At 42.6% G+C, this 13,122-nt stretch overlaps 3 protein-coding genes across 4 annotated transcripts; 2 read left to right on the forward strand and 1 right to left on the reverse strand.

Moving 5' to 3' along the window:
- The first annotated feature begins 86 nt into the window (after positions 1–86).
- On the forward strand, positions 87–5,421 carry smcr8a (Smith-Magenis syndrome chromosome region, candidate 8a). Of its 2 annotated transcripts, none has more exons than XM_057014486.1 (3): positions 87–1,356; positions 1,589–3,271; positions 3,472–3,743. In XM_057014486.1, the coding sequence occupies exons 1-3, from the start codon at positions 755–757 to the stop codon at positions 3,488–3,490; spliced, it is 2,304 nt and encodes a 767-aa protein (XP_056870466.1). In that variant the 5' UTR covers positions 87–754; the 3' UTR covers positions 3,491–3,743. The 2 variants fall into 2 exon arrangements, with proteins under 2 accessions (XP_056870466.1, XP_056870465.1); XM_057014485.1 differs by having other exon boundaries at positions 101–1,356; positions 3,467–5,421.
- Positions 5,422–6,345: 924 nt separating this feature from the next.
- Positions 6,346–9,091, reverse strand: bud31 (BUD31 homolog). Its single transcript, XM_057014495.1, has 4 exons — positions 8,809–9,091; positions 8,290–8,412; positions 7,546–7,712; positions 6,346–7,286 (listed from the first exon to the last, which is right to left on the reverse strand). The coding sequence occupies exons 1-4, from the start codon at positions 8,900–8,902 to the stop codon at positions 7,236–7,238; spliced, it is 435 nt and encodes a 144-aa protein (XP_056870475.1). The 5' UTR covers positions 8,903–9,091; the 3' UTR covers positions 6,346–7,235.
- Positions 9,092–9,372: 281 nt separating this feature from the next.
- pdap1b (pdgfa associated protein 1b) lies at positions 9,373–13,074 on the forward strand. The gene is made up of 6 exons (XM_057014494.1): positions 9,373–9,551; positions 11,117–11,208; positions 11,425–11,538; positions 11,659–11,783; positions 12,104–12,255; positions 12,329–13,074. The coding sequence occupies exons 1-6, from the start codon at positions 9,539–9,541 to the stop codon at positions 12,391–12,393; spliced, it is 561 nt and encodes a 186-aa protein (XP_056870474.1). The 5' UTR covers positions 9,373–9,538; the 3' UTR covers positions 12,394–13,074.
- Positions 13,075–13,122: the final 48 nt, after the last annotated feature.

Here is a 13,122-nt window from a genome sequence, read left to right on the forward strand (position 1 = left end):
CGTAACACTGTCGTAAAATTTAAACAAGCTCAAATCAGATTCAGATTCATTTGTGGGAAAATTACATGCGAGCAAATGAATAATTTTCATCATGATGTAGTCATCACAGACAAAACACCAACGCGTTAAGTACTTATTTTTTCATGGAATTCCTGTAGAGGAGGAGGATCCGTCACCTGATCTGACTACGACCAGCTGGGAAAACATGGCGTCTGTCATTGGATGGGAAGCTACATGTCACACTTCTGTCTGTTTCGCGGCGTTGCACTCGTACCGATGTACAGCTTTTTAGACCAGAATAGGATAACGTGATGGACACTACCTACAAGGACGCAAAAAGAGGAAGACGGTGGTTCCATTTTACATTTTTTTCCTTCTCTGCACGGCATGAGTGGTCTGATGTCTGCCCGAACCGTATCGGCGCGATTCCTTTTGTTAGCCGGTTTGTATCTCCACTTATGTGGCTACAGTTATTCTAATTTTTAAATCTTCCCCTAAAAGCACGGGTTGTCATTGGGCTGTCATTGAAACATTCTTGAGATATAATCAGATTGTTTTGACTGGTTCTTATTGAATAGCTGCATCCTTTTCAGAGTTATATCACCTGTAACTCTTTATTGAAATGTGTGCTGCAAAATAGACACTCGAAATTTATTTTAAACGGCTTCCCACTAATGCAGTGATCGACAACTGATGTTGATGGTTGTGCTGCACTGTGCATTGTGCTGCTCATGCCTCTCTCAACATCACCACTATGATAGGATCACCTGATGTGGTGGCACTCACTAAAGAGGATGAGTATTTAGTGACAGATCCAGACCCCTGGGTTCTGCCCAAGGAGTTCAACATCCCCCTCCAACCACAGAATGACCTCAATCCCTGGGCAAAAACCTCATATGCCAAGTTCACCAAAGACTTCATCCTCATCTCAGAGTTCTCTGAGCAGGTGGGCCCTCAGCCTCTCCTCACTATTCCCGATGACCCCAAAGTCTGTGGCACCTTCGACCTCAATTACTTCTCCCTGCGCATCATGTCAGTGGACTACCAGGCTTCATTTGTGGGGCACCCACCTGGCACCGGCTACCCAAGGCTCAGCTTTGTGGAGGACTCCAGGGTGGTGCTGGGTGACTCGAAGGAGGGGGCCTTTGCCTATGTCCACCATCTTACACTTTACGACCTGGAGGCGAGGGGCTTCGTGCGACCGTTCTGCATGGCATATGTCTCAGCGGACGAGAGGAAGATCATGCTCCAGTTTCAGGAGCTGTCCCTCCGCTTCTCGCAGGCCTCTGAGTGTCTGAAGGCTGGAAACAGGAGAGCATTCGCTAAAGAACTCCAGCGGAAGCTCCGGGACCTTGAGTAAGAACGACATTACAACCTGTGATTATCAATAAATGTTTAGAATTATTTTCTCACCTGTCAGCACTTGTTAGCAACATCAAGTGAATTATAATGTAGATGCTGAAGCCTGCTTTGTTTCTTGCTTTTATGCTGGTGACACGATAGTAAGCGTTATTCAATGGACAGATTTTTGCCAGTGGCGTGAAGTCGTCCGACCTCAGATGTATCAGTAACTGTTTTCTGTCTGCAGATACACACACTCCGTGCTGCAGAGGGAGGAAGGCCTGCAGAGGGAGGCGGGGCCTCGGTGTGTATATTCCGCTCATGCTGTGGAAAAGGCCAATGAGCTCGCAAACGTGGAAAAGAGCATCTATGAACACAGGGACCTGTTGAGGCAGATCAGCTCCTACCATCAACGTCCTCGCCGAGATCCTCATGCTGTCACCTGCCAAAAGTGCGTCACGGAGTGCTTGAACGAATGCGAGGAGCTGTTAAACAAATACGGCAAGCTTGCCAGCCTCTTTACCTGTGGCGCCAATGAGAGGCGGGGTGAGGACGGAGAAGGTGAACGGGGGGATGAAAGAGAGGAAGGGTGCGAGGAGGAAGATGAAGCCATCAAGCGACGGCCGTCCTACACGCCACAATTGATCAAAGCCAAATCAGCAAAGTGTTTTGACAAGCGTCTGAAGACTCTTCAAGAGCTGTGTGACGATACTTTCTACAAGGCCACTATAGACCTCCTGCAGGAGACAGAGAAGGTTTTTAGAGGGGATCTGAGCAATCTTCACACGCGTCGGCTGGAGAGGGATCTTTGTCGGAAACAGAACCCAACCAATTTTCTGTTTGAGGAGAATCTCGATGCTGATGAGGATGAAGCGGGAAGACTGAGACCCCTCTGTGCTGTGAACCATGCTGTACATAATGACGAACTCTCAAATCCTCCCCCTACTGTGGTACTTAAAGACCTTGATGCTAAAGAGCCTTCAGATCTCCTAGGGCTGGTGGAGAGCCATCTAGAATCTTCTGCTTCGGACCAGACTCCAGAAACCCAAGAGAGCTCAGAAGAAACAAAAGGAAGTTTCAGTAGTGAAAAGAGTGGGAAATACCAGGCAGAAAAACAACAGGATTTGGCATCTGAAGCTGCCGATTCTGACCCCAGCCACGATCTTAACACCGACCCAGACAGGGAGACCAGCAGTGAAGAGATTGACACCACTAATGGGGATGATGAGGGTGACCAGACACCTGTGTCTTTGCTGGAAGTGGTGTCTGAGCTGGAGGACACTGACACTGCAACTGATGACATTTGTGTCGTGCAGTCCGATATGTTGGTTCCTATAGACACAGCTTGTTGTATGGCCCAAGAAAGTCTCCTTTACGAAGCTTCAGCACCAGAGATGCCTCACCATCATCAAAGCTCCCACCTTCAACGCTCTGCTGATCAGGTAGTCAACCAGGAGCCCCAGTCCCTGCTTCCACTGCCAGATGAGTATGCGGTGGGCTATCCTCCCTCAGAAAGTGTCACCACCAATGGGTTGGAGCTTCCCGTAGGAATGCATGGAGATACTGTTTCCCGCAGCTCAGCGGAGGATGGGTCAGACTGTACCATGAGTGTGTCCATAGGGACAGGTCAGGCTGCCTCAACTCTTGGTTATGGAGGTTCCAGGTCCATGTGTCACCGGAAGAAGGTGGGCCAAGGAGCCTTGAGGTTTGTGCGGCAGTATCCCTTTGCTATGCAAGCGATTTGGTGTCTACTGAGTGGTCGCAGCCTGGTTGTGCTCGGGGCCGACGAAGGTCGCGTCCGCCGGCTGGTAGCTGCTCTGGCCCTCTTTGTGCCTGCTCCTGGGAAATGTGGAGAGAGGGTCCAACCGTGGCTATCCTGCCCCATCACCCTTACTGACCTTCAGAGATGGAAACTAATAGGACTACAAAGGTATTTACTATCTCCTGCAAAATTATTGTAGTCTAAGACATTTTGTGTAAAACCTCCTGCTTGTAGTTGCCAAACAAAGACACCAAACGATTGCTTACGCTTAACGTTCAGAAACCAACAACAAAGAATCAAACATAACCTCTGATGATCTCGATCTTTGATGGTATTAATATTAATGTCACTCTCTTCTCACAGAGTAGCCTCTCCTCTGGGCGCTAGTGTGCTTTACTCACTGTCCCGCTACAGTCGCTACATCTCCATCCTGGACGCTGATCAGAAGACCCTGCGCTGTCCACCATATTGTGGACAGCTGCTCGCCAACATTGCAGACCATCGCACTTTCATCCGTCGTGGCTCCACCTACTTCCTGCACTTGCAGAGCACTCTCTGCCGCCTGGCAGCCAAGGCCTTCCTCTACACCTTCACTCACCACCTCCACTTGCCAGTCAGCTCCACGGAGGGCCCCGAGGCGGTGGAGGGCCGACGCCGCTGCTTCCTGCAGGATCAGCTGGGCCTGGGGGAGGAGGACAGACAGATAGTGCTGTATCTCAGCCAGCTCATCACTCGCCACTACCTACAGCCAGACGCTGGGACCACAACAGCATCGGCTCCGTTTAGTTTTGACTACACCAGCAGCATTTTTTACAAAATCTAATTCTGGTTGGAGGAGACCACCTTTTAGCTAAAATCAAATACTTTTTGTTTCAGTAGAAAAAACCTTTAATGGGATGTTACAGCCTGTTCCAACTTGTACTGTGGACCAAACTGAGATGGGCTCGAGACATTTGTGTTTGCATTTAAGCAGAGGGGAAAAGTTACAAGAATATGTTTTGGTGTCTGTTCCATGTTTGGGCCATGTTGTTAGCAAACTCTCCAGCTGAGAACTGAACAGCTTCTCAGCCGTGATATCAGCTAAATTATATGTAAATCCAGAAATACTGTTACAGCTGTTTTTTTCTCTTGTCTGTACAAATGTCTCTCGCAACCTCTGTGGAATCCCTTCACAGCCATTCAGAATTGTTACAGCTGGTTTTGTAACAACCTTCTCTCTCCAGAAGTTCATATCATCCAGCGGCCAAAAAAGGCTGCTGGATGAGTCAAAACTTTTATTTTTGCATTAACAAAGGAATGTGTTCTCTTCCGAACAGAGAGGATGTTACATTTGAACTGATCTGAGCTTGGAGAGCACCCACAGGAGGCGTTCCGCTTGTGACGCATGAAGAAGTGTATCTGATGTGCATATTAGTCCCGGTGGGTTCACAATATTGCATGCCCAGGAAAAAATAACTGGAAAATTCCACACAATAATACCCGCAGCAGCAAAACCTTTTAATTTCTTTCACTGTGAACATTTTTATGAATCGAACTTGGTTTAAAAGCTATTAAACCGGTCCCGCGTGTATTAAATTTTACTGTTGTCTTACAGTGGTGAGAGTGTTTGATGTTAGCATGAGAATGTCTTGCAGGGACTGAAGTTGGTGTAAAACGTACCCGTTTTTATAAACTCATTTAACGTTGCCCAGAAGCTTATCCGGTTGCGGATGCTGTTGCGAGGATAATGATGTGTTGATTTTGGCGTATGGAGAGACGGTTTTCTGTGGTGTTAAAAGCAATCAGTCCTCGACACTTGGCGACCTCAATATTTACCTTTATTTGAAGCAGAAACGGCGATCCACCTTTCAGGTTGCTGGAGGATTGTTTGTTTTTTTTATAAAGTGTCTTTGTGTGTGACAGTGGCTCTCTGTATCTAAAGTGTTTCAATACCTGTGCCTGCATGGTCATTATTTTATTGTGAAAGGTCAGATGTGGGATTGTAGATGTCGTCCTTGCTGCGAACAAAGCGCATTATCAGCACGCTCACCCTTTATTTATTCCCACTGTTGTCATTTTACTGAAGTGCTATTTAATTTTACGGGTGTTGTTGCCTCATTGTCTTTTCCAAAATGCATTTTTTAAGTGTTGTTGTAACGCGAAACAGGTGAATGTATTCTGAACAAGCCATACCGCAGTGTGCTTTTGTCGTCACACGGTGTCCTTATGTTGCCACATCAAGTCTGCCTTTTGTGTTTTGTCACAAACGGCCATGCTGCCTCCAGCCCTGTACGACAGCGGTGTGGCCGCTGGTCTTAATAAAGCACGTTGTGAATGTCTTTTTGTTTTTAAATTATATTCCTCCAGCTCCCTTCAAAAAAATGGAATTCGATGCCTCTCAGGGGCCGCGGGGAAATACTGGAACACACCAGACGTCGAAGGAAACATCGAACAACAAATTCTCTGACAGCTTAGTCATTAAATGCGATGACGCATGTGCGACCACTTGTGGTGTTATGAATAATAAATGTTCATCTGAGAGAACATCTAATTGGCAGCTGAAGCAACAGAAGGCGAGGCGGGTGGCCGAAGAGGAAAGTAGATTAATAAACTGGGAATGTTGGCAACAGAAATGCTCTGTTTACATGAGTCTGCCTGCAATTCTGTCAAAAACATGTTTCTTCTACTTGTGTTTTCAACAGCCAGAAAAACTGCTGTGCTGTGGTTCCTGACAGATTAGTTTTACTGTCCCAGCCCACAAAGTCCTCCTTGTCTTCAAGCGTCGGATCAACAGACATGCTTTAGATTTCTTTTCCTTGCATGCCAAATGCAGCGATAAATACTTTATTTTGTCAAGATACTCTGGTGAAAATGATACATCCACGTGGAAATGGGACATTCTTCACATTTGATGGAAAATTAATTTCTACTAAATTAATTTCATAGTTTTTCCTCCTTCCTGGTTGCCATGAAGCCAAATATATTTGCATCTAACAAAAAAGAGCTCTGGTAATTGAGTGGTTACTATAGTGATATGAAGATCTTGTATGCCTTGTGGTTGATGTGCGGAAGTGTCCTTAAATGAGATGATGAACCCCAAATGAATCCTGCTGGCTGTCTGGAGGATGAATGGGTGAACCCAAGCTTGTAAATGTAAAGCTCAAATGGTTTAAATGCTTAAAGATGACTAGAGGAGTGCTGTATTTTTCCATTAATCTGATTTATTCAGCCTTGAGATGACATTCAAAATATAACAAGCGAAAGAATGTTAGAAGTTTTTATTTAGATTTGAGCAGCACAAACATATGTTGGTGGGACGCTTTAGTTAAAACAATGTTCCTTCTGCTTCTTGAAAAAGAGACCATTCCTCCAAAATGAAAATGTAATTTCTCTGCACCAGGCTGATGAGGTGAGTGATACGAGTCCACAGACCACTGATGAAGCTTCAGAACTAAACTGAGCTCTACTCAAATTTTAAACAAATGAAACCGAAACAAATACAATTTGTCAAATCTGTAAGGAGTGACATTCTAATCCAGCTACAACCAGGACTATTTATTCTATATTTTATAAGGGAAATACCTGTTCATCACAAAACTTTGTCTTTGATCACTAACAGGGCTTTGGGAAAGAGAACAACATAGCATAATTAGGTTAGGGCTTGTGGGTGCTTGGATGGCAGCACCAGGGCAGAATGAAACCAAATTTATGCACAGTTCTGTGGCTAATTTGTCACATTTGAAGTGAACAGGGACAATTTTTGTATTTGACTTTTTACAAGAGCTTAATTCTCAAATTTTGTAGACATTCTGAGTAGGAGGGGAGAAATTAATTGTCATTTTGGAGTTAAAAATACCTTTACAAATTAACAAAAGTTGCAGACACAAAGAAGTCGGAATGACAGCACTGAAAAAGAAGCACCAACACCAATTTACTTTTAACGTTAAGAAAGTAAAATGCACACCAGCTCAAAAATGTTAGTTATGCAATATATTTTCTCAATGAAAAAGGAGTAAAAAATAATTCACCCTCTTAAACCAACTCAGCTGTTCCACATGCAGGGACATCAGAAATAAGACAGTGTTGCTTTAGGTTGTGATGATGGACGATGGGGATAACTAACAAAACAAAGACCAGATGTCCAAAACGGCATTTACCCAGAACATCCTCTGCAGCCACAGTGGGTGCATTCAAGAATCCTCCCCTGCAGAAAAAGAGGTGAAAGAAAAAACAGAATTGAATAAATATTACCAAAATGGACTCTAACCTGTAGAGTACTGATTTGGTAATGTTTGGTTTACTTAGTGTTGGCTTACAGTGGCTAGTACAGAACACCTATCAGTGATTAACAGGTGTCACAAAAGCCGTAGGAATGTGAACCATAGAGGCAACGGAAACCTTAAAAATGCATTCAATTCATGCTTTCAGTGGAAAACTGGTAACCCCATTCAGTTCAGACTTACAACTTCCAGCTTTGTCTTGGGGACTCTGCAGATGCAGTTGGTTCCAAAGTTGGTGTCTCTGGTTTGGATGCAACGCAAGCAACACAGATTCTCATAGCCCTGCTTTTTCCACTTGGCTATCAGGTTCTTGTCTGCATAGCCTTCCTTTATACAGTAATCGTACAGCTCTGTCAGGAGACAAAAAAAGGGGTGAATCTGACCGCGTGGACTCACAAACACAACAGCAACAAGGACAGCAGACTCATAATAACTTCAAAAATCAACCAAAAAAGCATTTAGAGATTTGTAAAAGTTTTCTTAAAACTCCTTTTCCCATTACAAAAATTGATCTTTAATTTTTTATTTGGTTTATTTCCACTCAATGATAACCTAGTCCGACTGCATAATTTTAATGATTCAAAACAAAGGTAATCTAAATCACCTGAAGGAGGTACTACAAAATATCTGCAGCCATAATTACTTATGAAAATGCTTGGAGCCCGCTAAAGTGGCCATGGACTTTAATTATGTGTGTTTTTGTACAATTGTAATATCTTTATCTGCATTCTGATCACTGCCTGATCTTAAATTATAATGGTTTGCAAGTTTAAATCCCACATTTAAATACCAATTTTCATATGCCACTTTGAAATACCAGCACAGATTATCTCATGTGTTGAAGTAGTCAGAAGAGAAAGGAGATAAAATCAGGGACTGGTACAAAGCAGTTAAAAAGCAAGCGATTTTCATGTGAACTTTGCGTACCTCTGCTGATGGCTTTCCGTTTGTAGAAGAGATCATAGATGTATCGGCTACGCTGGTGATGGAGCCTGAAAATTGGCCACAAGGACTCCACCTTCCGCTTCCCCTCATGAGGCTCAGTTTCAGCTTACAAGACACAAATCCGTGAATATTATTAACAAGATATAAATTATGCCAAACACTTGAATGGTTAAAATAAGATGGTCAAAATTAGATGGTCATTGTGAATACTTCCATCCAGCATCTTATTTGATGCAATGAAGAGTTATTTGGGTTACAGTATATTGTGAAAACAATGGGCCTCATTTGACCTCCGTTTGAATTCCAAATGCGTCTCGAGTTTATAGTTCGTTATAATTTGGGACTTTTCCTAAGGAATGTAATTGTTCAACACTTGAGTACAACGCTAAGATTACAGAGTATGTTAAGCATTTGAAGGCTACAACTGTATACAAACTACGTATCGTGGTTTACTTCAAAGCCAGTATTGTTAAGCACAGTGGGGGAAAAGCTATCTGTTACCTTCTCTCATTTTTTGATCCAGCTCATCCAATGTGGGCTCAATGAGCTCCCAGCCGTCAGGGGGTGGCTTGCGACTTCTTTTGACTTTAGGCATTTTTATCTGTTGTATGTAAAATAAAACAAGAGCTCACGATGTTGTCGTTTTTTAGCTTCTCGATTTTTCTTCACGGCGCTAAAATTCGACGTCACACAAGGGGCCCACTTGACCCATTCGCCTCCATTGTAACGTCACAACCTTTAGAATTACATTAAAAATGTATCCGCATTAAAATAAAACCAGGTCGCTCGAGCAAGTTTGTGTTGTGTTTGTGTTTATTTAGGCACATATAAGTTTTTTTTTTTATAGTAATAGTCCAAAGTAGTGTTTCTTTGGTTTTAACCACGTTGCATCACTTTAGCACCACATAAAATTGCCTTATGATAAAAAATAAAATGATGTAGGTTTTTGTATTTCATTATGTAAATAATTTACCAAAATGATAGTTGTATAAATGCGCGTGATTCTTTTAACAGCGTTGCTTGAATCTTCTCTATGCGTCTCTATGTTAAATGTTTTTAAAAAGGCAGCTAATTAGACAACCCGGGGTATTGTGTTACGCTCCGTACCGTTGACTGTGAGAAGAGTCCCGATTGTGATTCACGCTGTCAACTACCTCAACGCCACATTTTGCAACATTATTTCCCTTTCAGAGCATTTATATTCACACATAGGAAGACTTCGCTTGACAAAATGCCTAAAGGAGGTAAGATTGAATTTTGTAAAGGTCTTTTTTTTGTTTTGTAAATACGTTAGCTTGTTAGCTTTAGGGGTACGAACTGACAATAAAGAATTTTCTTTTCCTTTCAGTTTTCTTTATGGTCACCCACACAGCTGTATTTAGTCCCAACACTCACCACGATCATGAAGAGGTCTTAGCTGATGTACTGTTGGGCAGTTGTATTTCCATATTCGCCGTCTACGTCTATGTTAATCGTTACAAGTGATGTAGGTGGCAGTCGCAATTCATAGTTCAACTATTGTCTGTCGCTTCAAAATCTTCTTTGATAATGAGATAAACACCAAGTGTTAAAGTCTCTTTGATCTTCGATCAAGTTTCATTTCAGGCGAGACCAGACAGGCGGGGTTGGGATAAGACAACGTGTCTCATACAATCTCCTCCAAATGTGTAGGGCTCCAAGTGGGTTTGGTAAGGGCTCCTTACCCGGGTACAGGAGGCTCTCCAGACATTATTGGATTCAGATGGCAGGCCTCACTAACCAGGCAACATGTCGGGTCTACTGTATATGAATCCCCTGATGTTAATATCAGCAAACAAAACAAAACCATTGTCACCGGAGACACATTCGACGGGCCACAAGGCCTGGCCTGCAAGCTGAGGTATTCTTTAATTTATCTACACCAGAATCTTTCTAGACAGCCCTCAGAATCTCTGTTTCTGGGTACACCACCTTGGGAAGGGGACTATTTGGCCTCAAAAGTAGATTGCTGGGTCAAGGTCTGCAACACCATAAATACATCACTTAGCAGCATGAAGTTAAGGATGGCCTTGATTTCCAGGAGCTTTTACTACTGGAACTGGGAATGCTGCTTAAGGTTGCGTTGGTGGTAGTGGAACCATACCGGTTTATCCCTGAGAAAGTGGCTATGTTTATTGTAGGCAACTTCTTGGTCCTCAAACTTAAGGTGATGCACAGCTCCTGAAAAGTCCTCATCAGTACCAAGCAGGTGGGGAGGGTCAGATCCATCCTCCCCCTTAGGAAGATTAGGGAATGAATCCCAGCAACTCCATCATGGTCTGGTTGGGGGTCCACCCTGCTGTGTCTTAAGCCCAGAGTGATAGCATGGCCTGTCTCTCTCTTAAAGAGAGTACATCCCCCATGAAGCTCTAAACTGGGCTTAAATCCTACTGAGACCAACATATCTTTCATGCACTAGCAGCAACCAATACACGGTGGAATCATGAAATATATCCGTCTTGAATAGGATTCAAAAGGCCTGTTATGGTATTAAATAGCTTTTGTTTTTCTCTCTATCATGAGTAACCAGTCTGTCACTTGTAACACAAAGATGGGTTTTGCAAATGTCACATTGCTATACCATCTGCCTCATCTACATTTGGCAAAATCTTTGGTCCATGTTCTAATTTTTGTTGAAGTGAAATTAAAATATGGGTAATACAGTCTAATGTATTTTTGAAATGCCTTGAATAGCATTCAAACAACTTTGTAAATGAAATGCTTTCTTTGAAACGTGTATACAAATTTGTGTGATGTGATGTGATTTTTTTTTTCTTTGCCATTGTTACAGGTAGAAAAGGGGGTCACAAGGGTCGTATGAGGACATACACAAGCCCCGAGGAGATAGATGCTCAGATGAAAGCAGAGAAGGAAAGGAAAAAGGTTGGCAAGGACACAATGAACAATTCTGTTGTTGTACTGGTCAGGCTGAAAGATCTTATCTGATACATTATTTGATTGTGCTGGTAGTTTACCATTGAGGAGTGAGAGATGGAAGAATGGACCTCTTGATGTCACATTTGTGCTGCCCATATTTTCCGTTTGATCTTAATGTACTGATGATTTTGTGTGTTCTGTGTGCTTTGATGTGTTATATAGTTAGAGCAGGAGGGTGTTGAGGAGGGAGAAGGCGGCGAGGCTCCGAATGACACGGCCGAAGCGAAACTACAAGCCACAACATCGGGATCGGAGGATAGTGACGATGACAGTACGGTATGTTCACACTTTCTGTCTTTAATCTATGATCATTCTCTGTGTATTCTGCACGGCACAAGTGTGCGATCTCAGTTTGTGCAACATCCAAACGTTCGCGTGAACCCTTTGTGTTGGCAGAGGAGACGAGCCGGCGTGGAAGGTCTGATAGAAATTGAGAATCCCAACAGGGTGTCTCAGAAGTCAAAGAAGGTGACACACATAGAGATGGATGAGCAGCCCAAGCAGCTTTCACGAAGGGAAAGGTGTGTTTGTGGGTGGCGTCAAATGTTCTGAGGACAGTTTGTAAAGATATTGTAGTCATTCAAATTAGTCTGGAATTTTTGTTTACTGTACTAAAAAAACATATCAAAATTACATTTTTAAAAATTGAAATTATATTTGTTTACCTTCGTAAGTGTAAGTGTGTTTTGTTGTACAATAAAAGTGGACTAACAACCTGATATTGTGATTATCTCACAATATCAGGTTGATTTGAAACTCTGTTGGGTCAATACTCCAAAGTTACGTGGTTGTAATCAGATACCTGTGATATTATGACCATATTCTTGTGGGTCTCCCACAGGGAGGAGATAGAAAAGCAAAAAGCAAGGGCCCGGTACTTGAAGATGCACTTTGCGGGAAAGTCGGACGAGGCCAAAGCTGACCTTGCTCGCCTCGCAATCATCAAGAAAGACAGAGAAGAGGCAGCAAAAAAGAAAGAAGAAGAGAGGAAAGGTATGATAAAGTTATAATATGTTTTATTTAAGAATTATTTTGTCTATATAAATGGATGTGTGTCCTTTCACAGCAAAAGAAGCAGCGGCGGCAGCAGCCAAAGCAGCCAGAGGACTACATTCACTCTCACTGAAATGATGCACAGCAGTCTTCAGATGGACTTTCACACATTCACATGCAAAATATATCTGACTATTTTGTAAAAGAGAAGCTATCATATTACTATTGCTTTAATGTGATGTTTGGAAAATACCTGCGGAGAAACCAGAGGAGCTGGGTAATGTTTATTTTGGCATGGAAGAAAGGCCTTACTCCTCCAGGAAGTAACATTTGATCTACATTTGGGATGAAACTCTTACCTTATATTGTGTATGGGCTATCAATAATGCTATAGTTATGGACAATTTCACCTTTTGCTAACTAAATTCTGATGCCATGATTTCTTTGTGAGAGGTCCTTCAGAAAATATTGCAAACGCATAAAAACGTTTTAAGCATAATATGGGGAAATATCGATGTCAGGTTCTTGATTTGCTATAGTTGCTTTCAGGAGCTCGTTACCTGTGTAACTCCACAAATTTGCAGAACAGATTTTGGAATCAAAATATTTTGGATGGAAAAAATTGGTTATATGTTACTGCTGTGTATAGATAAACTAAAGCATTTGAATATGTCAGGGTGAAGATGAATGTGTTGTCCCCATCTCCCCACCACATACCCCCCCCCCCCCCCCAAATTTTACATGTCAAGAATGCCATAATTTGACTTTTATTCTAACATTTCAGAATAAAATCAAAATATTAAACATACATGTCTATGATTTGTGTTTGCTTCTTATTTTAATAGTGGATTTATCATATATAAACAG

Source organism: Takifugu flavidus, chromosome 18 (genome assembly GCF_003711565.1).
Source record: "Takifugu flavidus isolate HTHZ2018 chromosome 18, ASM371156v2, whole genome shotgun sequence".
NCBI lineage: Eukaryota > Metazoa > Chordata > Actinopteri > Tetraodontiformes > Tetraodontidae > Takifugu > Takifugu flavidus.